This window comes from Eutrigla gurnardus, assembly GCF_963514095.1.
Source record: "Eutrigla gurnardus genome assembly, chromosome: 2".
In the NCBI taxonomy this organism is placed as follows: Eukaryota; Metazoa; Chordata; class Actinopteri; order Perciformes; family Triglidae; genus Eutrigla; species Eutrigla gurnardus.
Window position 1 is genome coordinate 1,455,244 of NC_139916.1, and position 18,658 is coordinate 1,473,901.

Sequence of the window (18,658 nt, forward strand, 5' to 3'; positions counted from 1 at the left end):
GCTTCTCCAAACAACACACACACACACACACACACACACACACACACACACACACACACACACACACACACACACACACACACACAGGATCCGAGCGAGGCGGTGTCACGTGACCCGCTCCCCGTAGTTCAAGATGGAGCCGGGGATCCGGTGGCTTCACGGTTAGCTTCTTTACTAATAATAATAATCACACTATGATGGCAAAGACGAGGGGCCGCCGGACGTTTATTTAACGGCAAAAACTTGGAGCGAGATTTATAACTCAACGTGAGACGCAGCTTACGATCACCGTGACGTCACATCGTTGATAAAACACCCGAAGAAACATTTGAAGATTAAAAAAGGTTAACCCAGAGAAGAACAGCTGTCCATGGTCATCATCATCAACATCAGCATCACACTGCGGTTCTGATCGAGAGCAGATCGGCATGGCGCTCAGAGAGCTGAAGGTTTGTCTCCTGGGGGTAAGTGGAGATCGATTATTGATTTATATATATATATATATATATATATATATATATATATATATATATATATATGTAAAACGTGTGTGCCTGACGTGATCCATACTGCTCCATACAAGTGTGTTCACATGAGTTAGAGGAGACACAAACACACACACACTTGTATCAGCTGTTCTGTGAATGTTAGGAGCAACACTGGTGCAGGTCTACATTTCTGCTACCAGCACTTCATCACTACATCACATTTCCTCGTCTCCATCATCCACTAATGAGCTTAAATTAGAGTTTAAATGATCACTAAGTTGATCAGTAGAATACTCATCTTCATAACGTTTTTATCAAGGCCAAGCTGTCACCAACTTTTCTGCTGTTATTGACATTTTATAGACTAAATAATAAACCCAGACAATGAACATAACAATTGGTTACATGTCTCATCATTATATAGCTTTCTTAAACACTATTAACCACCTTTACTGCCCTTAGTATACAATAAGACCCACTAATAACATTCATGGATGCACAGACGACAGTTCTGATGTTTAAAATTCTATTCTAATTCTGTCTGCCCGCCCATCCATCCGTCCACCCATCTGTCTGTCTGTCTGCCTGCCTGTCTGTCTGCCTGTCTACCTATGCAGTGTGTAACAGCAGTATATTCTCATGCCATAAAGAAGCAATCCCGTCCGGGCACAATGGGTTTTGTAGCTGTGATTATACTTGTAGAAATAGTTTGTGAGCGTGTTTAGTGAGCAGCGAGGTTGTTGTGTGTCTGCAGGACACCGGCGTTGGAAAGTCCAGTATTGTTTGGAGGTTTGTGGAGGACAGCTTCGACCCGAACATCAACCCGACCATCGGGTGAGTTCCTGCCGTCGCCCACATGCTCTGTTTGTTCTGTTCCATCGGTTTGTTGCAGGACGTCGTCACATACTCAGTTCATTTCTGTCTATTTGTGCATCCAATAAAGCCAAGAGAAAACAATATTCATCAATCAGCAACAATTTTCATAATCAGCCAATTAATTAAATCATACCAAAAGTTTTCATGTGGGAATTTTTTATTTTTTTGGATACATTGATTATTTAAGATTATTGAGAAAGAAAACAATTGTTAGTTGCAGCCCTTATCAATTCTGATAATTAGTCACTTATTTATTAAGCAATTACAAATACGCCAATATTTTTAATAAAAATCCATTATTTAAATGTTTTTATTATTTTGCCTGTTTTATGAATGAAATACTTTGTTGTTGTAGCTGTGGGTCAACTCAAGTTTACAACAGTTTACCACATTGCTTCTCCAACCTTTTGCCATGTTGTCGATGATGATCACTCAGGACAAGAGCCTGACCACTACATAACATCAGTGCCAATATGATTTACCAATCATCCCAGATATATCCGTCAGCATGTCAGTCATGCAGAAGTGTACGACATGTTTGAAGTACATTACAAACTGTTGAGACCAAATGCTGACGTCACTATCGTCCTCAAACGTCTGAATGTTTTACATCTTATTCTTCATCAGAGTGGGCAGATAATTTAAGATATCTCAAACCACCCGATGATCTAAATGAAGATGTGGTCTATAATTAAACAATAACAGTGAAATCAAATGTGATATTTCCTGTATATTCATCACTGGGTGTTTTCTCTCCACCAGGGCTTCCTTCATGACGAAGACCGTGCAATACCAGAACGAGCTGCACAAGTTCCTGATCTGGGACACTGCGGGGCAGGAGCGGGTCAGTGATTCGAGGGTTTGGCCTCCAGCTTTGTGTAGTAAAAACTGGACTGTTGGAGAATTCACACGTGTTTCTATGTTCAATCAGTTTGACTCGATCACTCCTCCCACGTGTTTTTTTTAAAGAAAGTCGTAAAGCGACCTGCATGTGTGCATGAAGCACTCCCTCAACCAGCCGGGAAAGTGTAGTTACTCATGACTTCTGATAGGGGGCAACGTTCACCTTCCTATAGGAGCTCTGCTCACCAGTAACCTACATCCTTCAGCGCTCTTGAGTCAGGATTTCAATGACACTGGTGCTGTCATGAATGTGTATTGATAAGATCAGATCCATCTTTTATTAGAAACGTCGGTTTGTCTTCCTACGTCTTTAGTCTTCGCCCTGCCTCTCCCTCTCCGACCTTCTTCCTCATTGCATTCATACATTTAACACACAAATAAAGGAGTGCCGTGGCTTCCTTTAATCTTGCATTCACGTCTGGAACTTGTTTGTCAGCAGTGTCCAGGTGTCACTTCTTATGTCATGAATCATCACGAGATTCCAGATCATACGCACCGTAAAGAAACGTGTTTCCCATGTCAACGTGTACAATGAATTCTTCTTTGCCAAACAACGTCACATCTAAGTCTTACAAATAGATTAATAGTATGGTAACAAAGTCATTTAAAAAAAGGCTCATCACAGGAGCCCCCTACAGGTGATGTGATATATGGAACAGGATACATGTTTAGCATTTAAACACTTCAAGCCCGAGACGATGACAGCATAAGGAACTACTTTCTCTTCTGACTCACATTAGCTCTCCACATCACTTCCTCTCTTTCTATTATCTCCTGCACAATCCCCTGCTGTTGTCATGTCGTATCCCTGCAGTTGTTCTCTCCGGAGGTGAGATAAGACGCTGTTTGTCCTTTACTCCCCCCCTCCCCCATTTCGGGGCCTCGGCTTCTTCACGGCCTTGAGGAGACATCAATGCAGTTTAAGATAAGACGATTGGATGAAACCCGAACTCTCTCAGCCCACTGGCGTGTGCAACCACTGTGTCTTATCAGAGTGACTCTCTGATCCACATCCGAGCCCCCCCCCCCCCCCTCCCTTAGATTCCCCTTTGTGTTTTCTCCTCTGGAATCTCTTTCCTTGGCGGCAGTCTATTCTTTTCCATTTTCTCCACCCTTTTTCATTCCTACATATCCCCACGTTTTCAGTCCCACGTGGCCCTCGGCTTCCCCCGGGGCTTCACATCTGTGTGTGAAAACGTAGGAACATTCCTCTGCTAGGGTTTTAGTGTGTGTGTGAGGTATTTTGAAGCCCCTCTTGGCTTGTTTTCTGACTTCTGTGGAGCTTTGGCCCATCAGAGTGTTGAGTTGAGAAAGGGGGAACACAAAGCTGCAGCAATGCACATGGAAGCAGGAAGCAGAGCAAAAAAACAACTACAGTCCACATCTCGGACCAGACGAGGCCTCACGAGTTCACGAGAGCTTCAGCAGCCGTCAGGACGAAGTGAACCTGGCATCCGACTGGATCTGGACGGGTCTTTCACTCTGCACCGGCTTGTGGTTTCTACGGCAATGAATCAGCATTTGCCAGGCATTACCGGGGCCGTTTACCAGGGCGGCTGTTTACCAGGGCGGCTGTTTACCAGGGAGGCCGTTTACCAGGGCTGTTTACCGGGGCGGCTGTTTACCGGGACCATTTACCGGGCGGCTGTTCACCGGGGCTGTTTACCAGGGCGGCTGTTAACCAGGGCGGCTGTTTACCGGGGCCGTTTACCAGGGCTGTTTACCGGGTCGGCTGTTTACCGGGACCATTTACCGGGCAGCTGTTCACCGGGGCCGTTTACCGGGGCCGCTGTTCACCGGGGCCGCTGTTCACCGGGGCCGTTTACCAGGGCGGCTGTTTACCAGGGCGGCTGTTTACCAGGGAGGCTGTTTACCGGGGCCGTTTACCGGGGCCGTTTACCGGGGCGGCTGTTTACCGGGGCTGTTTATCGGGGCGGCTGTTTACCGGGGGGCTGTTTATCGGGGCTGTTTATCGGGGCGGCTGTTTACCGGGGCCGTTTACCGGGGCCGTTTACCGGGGCTGTTTATCGGGGCGGCTGTTTACCGGGGGGCTGTTTACCGGGGCTGTTTATCGGGGCGGCTGTTTACCGGGGCTGTTTACCGGGGGGCTGTTTATCGGGGCTGTTTACCAGGGAGGCTGTTTACCGGGGCCGTTTACCGGGGCCGTTTACCGGGGCGGCTGTTTACCGGGGCTGTTTATCGGGGCGGCTGTTTACCGGGGGGCTGTTTATCGGGGCGGCTGTTTACCGGGGCTGTTTATCGGGGCGGCTGTTTACCGGGGCTGTTTATCGGGGCGGCTGTTTACCGGGGCTGTTTATCGGGGCGGCTGTTTATCGGGGCGGCTGTTTACCGGGGCGGCTGTTTACTGGGGCGGCTGTTTACCGGGGCGGCTGTTTACCGGGGCTGTTTATCGGGGCGGCTGTTTACCGGGGCTGTTTATCGGGGCGGCTGTTTACCGGGGCTGTTTATCGGGGCGGCTGTTTATCGGGGCGGCTGTTTACCGGGGCGGCTGTTTACTGGGGCCGCTGTGTGGCCAGACGTCTGGCCTTCGCCGTGATGGCTCTCTCCGGTGAAGGCGGAGGGAGACCACACAGGACTGGTGGCAGCACCGACACCAGCCAATGAAACAGCTCTCTCTCCCCTCAGTTGCCGCTGCCAAAACATATCCCGAAGCTGGATCCCCGTCGGTGGACTCGGCCAGTAACAACTATAATTATGTGGAATGTGTGCTTTTCCTGAGGTAGCGGTGTCACTCTGAGATGGATACTTTATTCCATCGTATTGTAAGGGAAAATTAAATTTGGCGGGAAGGAGGCCGGGTTGATTCCCAGTGAAGATCTCTTTCAGACGAGGCTTGTTTCTTTTAGAATAAATATCATTAGTTAATACGTGACACGTGGTTTTATTGACTGGTAAATAAGCAGAGTGCATAAAAGTGAGGTGAGGAGATGGAGGGGGAATGAATCCTTCTTTTTGAAACATTCCCATTTTGACGTTTACTGTAGGTTTGCTCTGCTAACAAAGAAACAGTTATAACCTCAAAATCACGTAGCTAAAATATTTGACATATTGCATCGCTGGGGCTGATGGGAATGCTTTGCAGTTTTTTTATTGTTTAAAAATAACTGTTTTGTTATGACAGTGGGCTAAACTGTTTTTTGTTTTTTATTTCCAGGCCCATACAATCGTTTATAATACATATTCTTCTCAATTAGCCATCTGTAAATTTACATTTGTATCCCACAGCAAGGCATCACAGGACATTATTACATACATGCTGTAACATAGACCTAACTGTATTTCAAAATAAAGTAATATAAAATAAGAAGATAAACTAAATAAAATCAGAACAAAATTGTTGGGGTAAAACTCAAAGACACAAATCCCGAAGGGATTTAACATAAGAAAACAAAAATGAGACAACTGACGGCCGTACCAGTGTGACGTGAAGTTTTCAATGAGCATCGGAACGAATTTCACCAGAGAAATACCCAAAAACCTGGCAAAAAGAGAACCCGGCCTCAGAAGAGCACACGTTGCTCTGGTTACGCCGGGGCTTTGTGGTGTTATTAAGTTCAAATGTATAGTTTTCCATAAACATCAAAACGCTAACAGCTTTGGACACATTCTGCCCATCTCTGTCTGATGGCTTCCACATGTGTGAGGAGAGACTCCTTCCCTTTTCAGCCAAAGCCTCTCGGCTTCAAGGCTCCAACACTCGGCCTCCGCTTCAGTGAAGCTCCGAGTCCTCGTATCGGCTGAGTGTCATTGAGTCTGATTAACGTCTCATTAACATCAACGTGGGCGTAACGGGTTAGCCATCGCTGTTTCTCCATCTACGGTGTGAACATAGATGTTTAGTGCCTTTCATATCCAAGTGAGAAAATCATCGTAAAACATTTTTAAACAAGATCTTGAATAAGATTATGATACATGTAATTCTTTGTCTGGACCAGAGATCTTCACCAGGGGGTCCAGGACCCCTAATGGGTCCGCAGAGTTACTGCAGGGGTCCCCGACATTATTTGATCCCAAACTGTTGTTCTTCTAAAACTTGAAATATGTCTTAAGAATACACATCATGAATACAACCTATCCTAATAATGTTCTCCAACATGCTAATGTTCAGAACATTAGCGTGTTGGAGAACTTCTTCAACACACTGTTCTCCAACATGCTAATGTTCTCCAACATGCTAATGTTTTCCAACACGCTAATGTTCTCCAACACGTTAATGTTCTCCAACACGCTAATGTTCTCCAACACGCTAATGTTCTCCAACATGCTAATGTTTTCCAACACGCTAATGTTTTCCAACACGCTAATGTTCTCCAACACGTTAATGTTCTCCAACACGCTAATGTTCTCCAACACGCTAATGTTCTCCAACACGTTAATGTTCTCCAACATGCTAATGTTTTCCAACACGCTAATGTTCTCCAACACGTTAATGTTCTCCAACACGCTAATGTTCTCCAACACGCTAATGTTCTCCAACACGCTAATGTTCTCCAACACGCTAATGTTTTCCAACACGCTAATGTTTTCCAACACGCTAATGTTCTCCAACACGTTAATGTTCTCCAACACGCTAATGTTCTCCAACACGCTAATGTTCTCCAACACGTTAATGTTCTCCAACACGCTAATGTTTTCCAACACGTTAATGTTCTCCAACACGCTAATGTTCTCCAACACGCTAATGTTTTCCAACACGCTAATGTTCTCCAACACGTTAATGTTCTCCAACACGCTAATGTTCTCCAACACGTTAATGTTCTCCAACACGCTAATGTTTTCCAACACGTTAATGTTCTCCAACACGTTAATGTTCTCCAACACGCTAATGTTCTCCAACACGTTAATGTTCTCCAACACGCTAATGTTCTCCAACACGTTAATGTTCTCCAACACGCTAATGTTCTCCAACACGTTAATGTTCTCCAACACGTTAATGTTCTCCAACACGCTAATGTTTTCCAACACGCTAATGTTTTCCAACACGCTAATGTTTTCCAACACGTTAATGTTCTCCAACACGCTAATGTTCTCCAACACGCTAATGTTCTCCAACACGCTAATGTTCTCCAACACGCTAATGTTTTCCAACACGCTAATGTTCTCCAACACGCTAATGTTCTCCAACACGTTAATGTTCTCCAACACGTTAATGTTCTCCAACACGTTAATGTTCTCCAACACGCTAATGTTCTCCAACACGTTAATGTTCTCCAACATGCTAATGTTCTCCAACACGCTAATGTTCTCCAACACACTAATGTTCTCCAACTTTCTCCATCTCCCTGTAGTTTCGAGCTCTGGCACCGATGTACTACAGAGGGTCGGCGGCAGCCATCATCGTTTATGACATCACCAAAGAGGTATTTACGTTTTGAATCACAACGTTCTAATTAAACATTTGCAGGGTTTAGTTCCATGTCTGTCCTTTTTAACTGTGTATGAGAGGAATAGTTTGACATGTTGGGAAATGTACGTATTTGTGTTGAAGGTTGATCACACTGTTGTCTGTATACATATAATGCCACAGCCAGCAACCCTTAGCTTAGCTTAGCATAAAGACTGGAAACGGAGGAAACAGCTAGCCTAGCTGCATCCTCTAAACTCACTTAAGCAACTTAACAACTTAAACTTACTTAATTAAACACGTATTTCTTCTTTGTTAAATCCATATAAGAAACAACGTGTAATAACAACAATTCCCCTTTTTAATGAGGTCATAAACCGGACTATTTCTTCAAAAAAGAAGAAACTGTTGTTTATTTATGACCTTTAGAGGTGTAGAGGATTTAGTTCTGTGCTGTGAACACGAGTGGTATCTGTCTTCTAATCTAACTAAACCTCCCTGGGGGGGGAGCGTTCTGCTGGTTCAGTGTAACTGAGTGTCGGTTCTCATCAGGAATCCTTCCAGACTCTGAAGAACTGGGTGAAGGAGCTGCGGCAGCACGGCCCTCCCAACATCGTGGTCGCCATCGCTGGAAACAAATGTGACCTGTTGGACGCCAGGTGAACCTAGACACCTGATATAATAACCTGATACTGGTCCTCATTCTGGTCCTCATATTAGCTCTCACACTGGTCCTCGTACTGGTTATCATTCTGGTCCTCATACTATAAGACCTGAGTGGGACGGTTGTGTTTATCGACACAGGACTACATCATCTTTCATATTAAAACCTTTTGAGGAGTATTTTAAGATGTTGTTCCCAGAACCCGACACACACACACACACACACACACACACACACACACACACACACACACACACACACACACACACACACACACACACACACACACACACGCTTTTGATAATATCGGCCATGGAATTTGTGAAATCTTCCACATAACAGCCATGGAGGTACATGTTTCGATGGTTATCAGGTAACACGTGAAACGGGAGGATCTGTTCCCGAGTTGCAACATAATAAATGTGAGATTCCTCTTGTATTTACAGGGAAGTGCCAGAAAAAGATGCCAAGGACTATGCCGACTCCATCCACGCCATCTTTGTAGAAACCAGCGCCAAGAACGCTATTAACATCAACGAGGTGTTTATAGAGATAAGTGAGTGTGTTTCTAGAGCTCTCGGTGCCGTCGGACATCCCTGGGTTATTATTATTATTATTATTACTGAGCTGAGACAAATTAAGCGGCATTAAGATAATGATCTCGTCTCCCTTATGTGTTTGGGAGCAGGTAGACTGTATTTTGAACAGTGATGCATATTCGAGGTATCGTCTCTAAATATTTCAGGAGTGTAATCATTCCGTTCTGCTTCCAGATAACACCGAAGCAGAATCCACTCAATCACAGCGACGTCTCGACATTTTATTTTGAAACACATTTGCAGTAGACGAGGGATTGTGGGAGCAGTTGATTTAAATCTGAGAGGCATTAAAGAGACTTATTCACGAGCTGTGTCCCAAATCCATATTCCATATGAATTATAATCGGGTTTTGAGAGGAAAAAGTAGAGAAAGCTCACAAGCGGTTGAGTCTGCGTTATGTGTCATCTCTGCAAAACGCCGTCCTGTAGACAAGTTTCTGCAACATCTGTCCATAAACAGACGCTGTAGGAAGTTGTCCGTGGACAGATGTTGTAGGAAGTTGTCCGTGGACAGACGCTGTAGGAAGTTGTCCGTTGACAGACGCTGTAGGAAGTTGTCCGTGGACAGACGCTGTAGGAAGTTGTCCGTGGACAGACGCTGTAGGAAGTTGTCCGTTGACAGACGCTGTAGGAAGTTGTCCGTTGACAGACGCTGTAGGAAGTTGTCCGTGGACAGATGTTGTAGGAAGTTGTCCGTGGACAGACGCTGTAGGAAGTTGTCCGTGGACAGACGTTGTAGGAAGTTGTCCGTGGACAGAAGTTGTAGGAAGTTGTCCGTTGACAGACGCTGTAGGAAGTTGTCCGTGGACAGACGTTGTAGGAAGTTGTCCGTGGACAGACGCTGTAGGAAGTTGTCCGTGGACAGATGTTGTAGGAAGTTGTCCGTGGACAGACGTTGTAGGAAGTTGTCCGTTGACAGATGCTGTAGGAAGTTGTCCGTGGACAGATGTTGTAGGAAGTTGTCCGTGGACAGATGTTGTAGGAAGTTGTCCGTTGACAGACGCTGTAGGAAGTTGTCCGTGGACAGATGTTGTAGGAAGTTGTCCGTGGACAGACGCTGTAGGAAGTTGTCCGTTGACAGACGTTGTAGGAAGTTGTCCGTTGACAGACGCTGTAGGAAGTTGTCCGTGGACAGATGTTGTAGGAAGTTGTCCGTGGACAGACGCTGTAGGAAGTTGTCCGTGGACAGATGTTGTAGGAAGTTGTCCGTGGACAGATGTTGTAGGAAGTTGTCCGTGGACAGACGCTGTAGGAAGTTGTCCGTTGACAGACGCTGTAGGAAGTTGTCCGTGGACAGACGCTGTAGGAAGTTGTCCGTTGACAGACGTTGTAGGAAGTTGTCCGTTGACAGACGCTGTAGGAAGTTGTCCGTGGACAGATGTTGTAGGAAGTTGTCCGTTGACAGACGCTGTAGGAAGTTGTCCGTGGACAGATGTTGTAGGAAGTTGTCCGTGGACAGATGTTGTAGGAAGTTGTCCGTTAACAGACGCTGTAGGAAGTTGTCCGTGGACAGATGTTGTAGGAAGTTGTCCGTGGACAGACGCTGTAGGAAGTTGTCCGTTGACAGACGTTGTAGGAAGTTGTCCGTTGACAGACGCTGTAGGAAGTTGTCCGTGGACAGATGTTGTAGGAAGTTGTCCGTGGACAGACGCTGTAGGAAGTTGTCCGTGGACAGATGTTGTAGGAAGTTGTCCGTGGACAGATGTTGTAGGAAGTTGTCCGTGGACAGACGCTGTAGGAAGTTGTCCGTTGACAGACGCTGTAGGAAGTTGTCCGTGGACAGACGCTGTAGGAAGTTGTCCGTTGACAGACGTTGTAGGAAGTTGTCCGTTGACAGACGCTGTAGGAAGTTGTCCGTGGACAGATGTTGTAGGAAGTTGTCCGTTGACAGACGCTGTAGGAAGTTGTCCGTGGACAGATGTTGTAGGAAGTTGTCCGTGGACAGACGTTGTAGGAAGTTGTCCGTTGACAGATGTTGTAGGAAGTTGTCCGTGGACAGACGTTGTAGGAAGTTGTCCGTTGACAGACGCTGTAGGAAGTTGTCCGTGGACAGATGTTGTAGGACGTTGTCCGTGGACAGATGTTGTAGGACGTTGTCCGTGGACAGATGTTGTAGGAAGTTGTCCGTGGACAGACGTTGTAGGAAGTTGTCCGTGGACAGATGTTGTAGGACGTTGTCCGTGGACAGATGTTGTAGGACGTTGTCCGTGGACAGATGTTGTAGGAAGTTGTCCGTGGACAGACGTTGTAGGAAGTTGTCCGTTGACAGATGTTGTAGGAAGTTGTCCGTTGACAGATGTTGTAGGAAATTGTCCGTTGACAGGTAGAAGGTAGACTTTGAAAATGAAAAATACTCAAAACTTGGGCACAGCTACCGCATTGCTATCAGTTGCTTCCCACGCAGCGTTACCATGACAACGGTTTAAAACATCAAGGTTTAACACGTGTCCGTGTCTCCTCGTAGGTAAGCGTATTCCTGTTGCCGACGCGGCGGGAGGATCTTCAGGAAAAGCTTTCAAGCTGGGACGTCAGGCCTCGGAGTCTCGCAGAACGTGCTGCTGATCCACGTGACCTTCCATGTGACCTTCCTCGCCCCGGCCTGCTCCAGTTTACAGCTGCCACTCAACACTGACATCGGGCTGCAGCAGCAACGCCACTCTGATCTCAGTAGCGTTTTTTTGGGGTTCAATGATGAGAGAAAACGTCACATCGCCTGAAAATTGCCGGCAGGAGAAAAACGCCCAAGTTTACTGAGCAAAGAGGCAAACGCCTGCTTCACAGCATGGAAGGTGTCGGTGAAACGACCCCAAACATTTAATTTGACTAGATTCTACTACGGACATCAGGAATGAGAGGAACTTCATGAATTCAGAAATAATTTGCACAAAAATCTACTTTCAACCAAAACTTGGACTAAAAAAAAATCACCAAATTATTTTGATAGCACTGAAGTTATTGCTTTTTTTGGGGGGGGGGGGTCTGTGTTTGTGACGAGTTTGGTTCGTGTTTTGATGCAGATTGAAATCACACGGTAAAAGTGCAGAAATCAAAAGGTGTGTGTGGGAGTCAGCTTTCTTTTACATTAAAGGAATAGTTTGACATTTTTGGGAAATGTGTTTTTAGTGTGGTCGACGCCATCTATATCATCAAGCTGCAGCCAGTTAGCTTAGCTTAGCATAAAGCCTGGAAACATGAGGAGGAACTGCTTGCAAAGGTGATAAAAGGTGATATCTGACAGGCAGGTGTTTCCAGGTTTGATGCTAAGCTAACCAGCTGCTGATATGAGAACAGTATCTTCTCATCTAACTCAGACAGGGAATAACCAAAAAAGCATATTCCCCCAAAATTAACTATTCCTTTAATTGTGAACTTTGCTGTTCTTCTCTCTTTTACTTGAACGGATATTTGTGATCGTCACATACCAGTCCTTTCATTATACAAACTCAGCTTTATTTCCTCTCTTATCTTATTTTTTTCTACCGGTGAGTCTGCCTCTTCTCAATCCTTTGCTGCTACTTTGCAACAGTTTACAGATTTTTCTGAGGTCTTGCCAAATTCCATAATTGTCCCATAGAGATTTTTCATCTTTCCTTTTTTTTGTTGCACATAATCAGCAGCAGCTCGTGCATGCAACGTTTTTACTACCTGGCCCGCGATGAAAACAGTGAGATCTGGTTGAGAAGGAAACTTGGAGGTTGGAGGTGCAGAATCCGACGTGGCGCTGCGTAGACACGCTGACCCCGCATCGAACCGACGGCTCTGCTCTGAATTACTGAATTACTGGATGTGCTTTTCCTTCCAAGGTCGGCCTTCGGGTTTTTCCTTTCTCCAAACTTCTTTTGCCTCATTACTCTAAATTCCTGGCAGTTATTGTCGGTCCGGTTTTTATTTGGATTCAGACTAATGTGGGAGACAACAGCTTCCACAGAACTCGGCCGTCCCCTCTCATATTCATTACCACGTTCTCATCTTTAATGCTTTGTTACAGTAGTTTCACTAACCTCTTATATGGGCCTAATTGAGCTGCAGTTGACTAACGAGCTCCAGACTTATTCATTCTGTGTGTATTCTGTATCTCTCCAGCACTTTTACCCCCAAAACCTCTTTTCAGTTGCCAAAAACTACAGATGTGGTCTCAATTAGATTCCTGCATGTGTACATTTGGGTTTTGTGCTCTTCTGTCAATGCAAGCTCATTTATTTTGCCTTTTAATCATCTTAAATATAGCCACCGTTGCAATGAAGCAGCGTTGCCTTTTTCCTTCAGGATGTTCCTCCCGAGTGCAATAGTTGTTCTTACGAAGAAGGTAAACACCGTTACCGAGTGTTCACGCTAACGTGATCTCATTTAAGTCGGGCACCGATGTATTGACCTCACATCACGCTGATCTGAGCACAGTTTTGCTCAGAGACAGTTGATCAATAGACCAAACCGCTGTCAAACCGGCATTCTGGGTCAAAACTCGCACTCAAAGGGAATCACTAGTACTTTGAAACCTGCACTTTGTCCGTTTGTAATTGGTCCTGATGACTAACGATCACTCTGTCGATGGCGTCCGACTTCTTATCGTCCTTCCATGTTTTTGTTCGTTGGCCGTTTGCTCAGTTCTTCCCTCTACAAAGAACATGGTGCCAAATAATGTCAACGCCATTTCTTACGACGTCGCGCGTCATTAACGTTAATGTATGTATTATCAATGTAATATAATGATTTAAAGTGCTTATCACATAATTGCTTAAGATATTTGAAGTTTGATGATGACTAAAGTTTTCCCCTTATTTGGAAACTGGAGGCCTGTGTGCCAGTTTTACATTGAAAAATAGTCTTGGGCAGGCCCTGGGAATGTTATTAATCCATATTATGTATATTTTTCAGTGTAGATATATACCATCAGATTGCACATAAATCAATGACTATATTCCGTTCTAAGCCAGTTGTGTGACCACAGTAGACGTGTATGTGGTTTGCAGTAATTCCATCAGCGTTATATTTAGCTTTTTACTATGTTTGATATTGATTGTAACAAAATGCCTGAAAACACTTGGTCGCAGTGTATTTACAAATGTGTAAAAAGGGATTTGTCAATTTTGTTTAATAATAAAAAGATTGACAAAATAAATATTCATGTGTGTGTGTGAATGTGTGTGTGAGAGAGAGTTATCTTGTGTTAGGCCTTTGAGATATGCATTTCCTTGGGGATACAGTGACAGTGATCGGCCATGTTGCTCAGCTGGCAGAGGATATATATATATATATATATATATATATACAGGACTGTCTCAGAAAATTAGAATATTGTGATAAAGTTCTTTACTTTCTGTAATGCAATTAAAAAAACAAAAATGTCATACATTCTGGATTCATTACACATCAACTGAACTATTTCAAGCCTTTTATTATTTGAATATTGCTGATTTTGGCTTACAGCTTAAGAAAACTCAAAAATCCTATCTCAAAAAATTAGAATACTTCCTCAGACCAAGTAAAAAAATAATTTTATAACAGCAAAACTAAATCAAATATTTGAAAATGTCCATTGATGCACTCAGTACTTGGTTGGGAATCCTTTTGCACGGATTACTGCATCAATCCGGCGTGGCATGGAGGCAATCAGCCTGTGGCATTGCTGAGGTGTTATTGATGCCCAGGATGCTTCGATAGCGGCCTTCAGCTCATTTGCATTTGTAGGTCTGGTGTCTTTCATCTTCTTCTTAACTATACCCCACAAATTCTCGATGGGGTTCAGGTCAGGGGAATTAGCAGGCCAATCAAGGACAGTGATGCCATGGTCAGTGCACCAGTTACTGGTGGTTTTGGCACTGTGGGCAGGTGCCAGATCATGCTGGAAAATGAAATCCTCATCTCCATAGAGCTTTTCAGCAGATGGAAGCATGTAGTGCTCTAAAATCTCTTGGTACACAGTTGCATTTACTCTGGACTTGATGAAACACAGTGGACCAACACCAGCAGCTGACATGGCTCCCCAAACCATTGCTGACTGTGGGAACTTCACACTGGATTTCAAGCAACTTGGATTTTGCTCCTCTCCAGCCTTTCTCCAGACTCTGGCGCCTTGACTTCCAAATGAAATGCAAAACTTGCTTTCGTCTGAAAAGAGGACTTTGGACCACTCTGCAACTGTCCAGTGCTTCTTTTCCATAGCCCAAGTCAGACGCTTCTTCCGTTGTCTTGAGTTCAGAAGTGGCTTGACCATGGGAATACGGCTATTGTAGCCCATTTCCCGGACACGTCTGTGAACTGTGGCTTTTGATACCTGGACTCCAGCTTCAGCCCACTGTCTTTGAAGCTCCCCCAAATTCTGGAAGCGGCTCTTCTTCACAATTTTGTTAAGGCTGCGGTCATCTCTCTTGGTTGTGCAGCGTTTCCGGCCACATTTTTCCCTTCCAACAGACTTTTTGTGGATATGCTTTGAAACTGCACTCTGTGAACAGCCTGCTCTTTGAGAAATTTCTTTTTGTGTCTTACCCTCCTGATGGAGGGTATCAATGATGGTCCTCTGGACAGCAGTCAGATCAGCAGTCTTCCCCATACTTGTGATTTAGTTTACTGAACCAAGCTGAGTGTTTTTAAGGCTCAGGAAACCCTCGCAGGTGTTTCGAGTTAATTAGATGATTCAGGTGATTAGTTGAATAGCCTACTTGTATACTTTTTCATGATATTCTAATATTTTGAGATAGGATTTTTGAGTTTTCTTAAGCTGTAAGCCAAATTCAGCAATATTAAAATAATAAAAGGCTTGAAATAGTTCAGTTGATGTGTAATGAATCCAGAATGTATGACATTTTTGTTTTTTTAATTGCATTACAGAAAGTAAAGAACTTTATCACAATATTCTAATTTTCTGAGACAGTCCTGTATATATATATATATATATATACACGATATATATATATATATATATATATATATCGTGTATATATATATACACTCAACAAAAATATAAACGCAACACTTTTGTTTTTGCTCCCATTTTTCATGAGATGGACTTAAAGATCAAAAATTCATTCCAGATACACAATATTACCATTTCTCTCAAACATTGTTCACAAATCTGTCTAAATGTGTGATAGTGAGCACTTCTGCTTTGCTGAGATAATCCATCCCACCTCACAGGTGTGCCACATCAAGATGCTGATCTGACATCATGATTAGTGCACAGGTGTACCTTATACTGCCCACAATAAAAGGCCACTCTGAAATGTGCAGTTTTGTCTCACAGCGAAATGCCACAGATGCCACAAGCATTGAGGGAGCGTGCAATTGGCATGCTGACAGCAGGAATGTCAACCAGATCTGTTGCTCGTGCATTGAATGTTCATTTCTCCACCATAAGCCGTCTCCAAAGGCGTTTCAGAGAATATGGCAGTACATCCAACCGGCCTCACAACCGCAGACCACGTGTAACCACACCAGCCCAGGACCTCCACATCCAGCAGGTTCACCTCCAAGATCGTCTGAGACCAGCCACTCAGACAGCTGCTGAAACAATTGGTTTGCATAACCAAACAATTTCTGCACAAACTGTCAGAAACCGTCTCAGGGAAGCTCAACTGCATGCTCGTCGTCCTCATCGGGGTCTTGACCTGACTCCAGCTCGTCGCCGTAACAGACTTGAGTGGGCAAATGCTCACATTCGATGGCGTCTGGCACGTTGGAGAGGTGTTCTCTTCACGGATGAATCTCGGTTTACATTGTTCAGGGCAGATGGCAGACAGCGTGTGTGGCGTCGTGTGGGTGAGCGCTTTGCTGATGTCAATGTTGTGGATCGAGTGGCCCATGGTGGTGGTGGGGTTATGGTATGGGCAGGCATCTGTTATGGACGAAGAACACAGGTGCATTTTATTGATGGCATTTTGAATGCACAGAGATACCGTGATGAGATCCTGAGGCCCATTGTTGTGCCATACATCCATGAACATCACCTCATGTTTCAGCAAGATAATGCACGGCCCCATGTTGCAAGGATCTGTACACAATTCTTGGAAGCTGAAAATGTCCCAGTTCTTGCATGGCCAGCATACTCACCGGACATGTCACCCATTGAGCATGTTTGGGATGTGCTTGACCGGCGTATACGACAGCGTGTATCAGTTCCCACTAATATCCAGCAACTTCGCACAGCCATTGAAGAGGAGTGGACCAACACAGGCCACAATTGACAATCTGATAAACTCTATGCGAAGAAGATGTGTTGCACTGCATGAGGCAAATGGTGGTCACACCAGATACTGACTGGTTCTGAGTCCCCAGACCCCCAATAAAGCAAAAAAATGCACATTTCAGGGTGGCCTTTTATTGTGGGCAGTATAAGGTACACCTGTGCACTAATCATGATGTCAGATCAGCATCTTGATGTGGCACACCTGTGAGGTGGGATGGATTATCTCAGCAAAGCAGAAGTGCTCACTATCACACATTTAGACTGATTTGTGAACAATGTTTGAGAGAAATGGTAATATTGTGTATCTGGAATGAATTTTAGATCTTTAAGTCCATCTCATGAAAAATGGGAGCAAAAACAAAAGTGTTGCGTTCATATTTTTGTTGAGTGTATATATATATATGCTCATTTGTGTCAACAAGGAAAAAGCAATTAAAGCGAGCTCGACAGGTGAAAAATAAATGTATTTATGAAATGAATGAACCCCTGAAAGACATGTGGTGATGTTTCATCTACGTGATGTTTGTCATTGAGCTGCTTTCTCTCCAGGAACATAAGGAGTGTTTTATGTTGTCTTACTTTATGCTGCAGTCAAACAGGTGTAACTAATGAAGTGAATCACAGCTGCATCAGCAGGTAGCTCAGGTGTGCCGGTACACCGGCTTGTTCTTCTGCAATGATGAGATGATTCATAATGCACCTTTATGACCCACAGACACGCCATCCAGTCCCATCCCACTTACTGAAATACACAAACACGTTTATTAAAATATTTTATTTATTCAAATTATTTTATATTATTTTCTCCCAAAATAATGTAAAAATCCATCCATCCATCCATCCATCGTCTACCGCTTATCCTGTATTCAGGGTCATGGGGGGCTGGAGCCGATCCCAGCTGTCATTGGGCGAAGGCAGGGTACACCCTGGACAGGACGCCAGTCTATCACAGGGCCGACATGTAGAGACAAACAACCATTTAATGTAAAAATGTTATTGTTATTTTATTTTTCATTATTTCAGGATGGGTAAATCTATTAATTAATTTTAAAGAAATGTAATTGTCATGAAATCCTTTTTTAAAAAGAGTAAACGGGTTTATTGTTATATGCAGAGAAAAATAAAAACCAAAGTGTGCTCTGGAATATGAGAGGGAAACAGCTGATGAGTAATCAATAGTTGTTTTGCCTACATAGGGATTGCACCAACAACTATTTGTCATCTGACGTTCGTGGCCAAAGTTTTTACAAAATACTTCCTAAATTACATTGAACCAAAAACAGAAGTAGAAGTGGCATCTGTATAGAGAACGTTATTGCAAACAAGAAACAGGACAAATACATAGCAGCAAAAAAAACCAACATATTATTATTAACTTTTTATTGCAGACTCAAGGTCCAGATTAAAAAAATCTATTTTTATTTATTATTATTATTTAATTATTATTCCCTTTTTTATTTGTACTATTTTTTATTATTTGTATTATTTTGAACCTTTATATATATATATATATATATATATATATATATATATACACACGGGGGAATGCATGAGTAAGCATTATCATTTATTTACATAGTC

General features: G+C 43.8%; 1 protein-coding gene across 1 annotated transcript; it reads left to right on the forward strand.

Annotated features, from left to right (window-relative positions):
- The first annotated feature begins 127 nt into the window (after nucleotides 1-127).
- On the forward strand, nucleotides 128-14,014 carry rab22a (RAB22A, member RAS oncogene family). Its single transcript, XM_084036250.1, has 7 exons — nucleotides 128-464; nucleotides 1,243-1,322; nucleotides 2,127-2,208; nucleotides 7,577-7,648; nucleotides 8,185-8,291; nucleotides 8,743-8,852; nucleotides 11,360-14,014. The coding sequence occupies exons 1-7, from the start codon at nucleotides 429-431 to the stop codon at nucleotides 11,455-11,457; spliced, it is 585 nt and encodes a 194-aa protein (XP_083892376.1). The 5' UTR covers nucleotides 128-428; the 3' UTR covers nucleotides 11,458-14,014.
- Nucleotides 14,015-18,658: the final 4,644 nt, after the last annotated feature.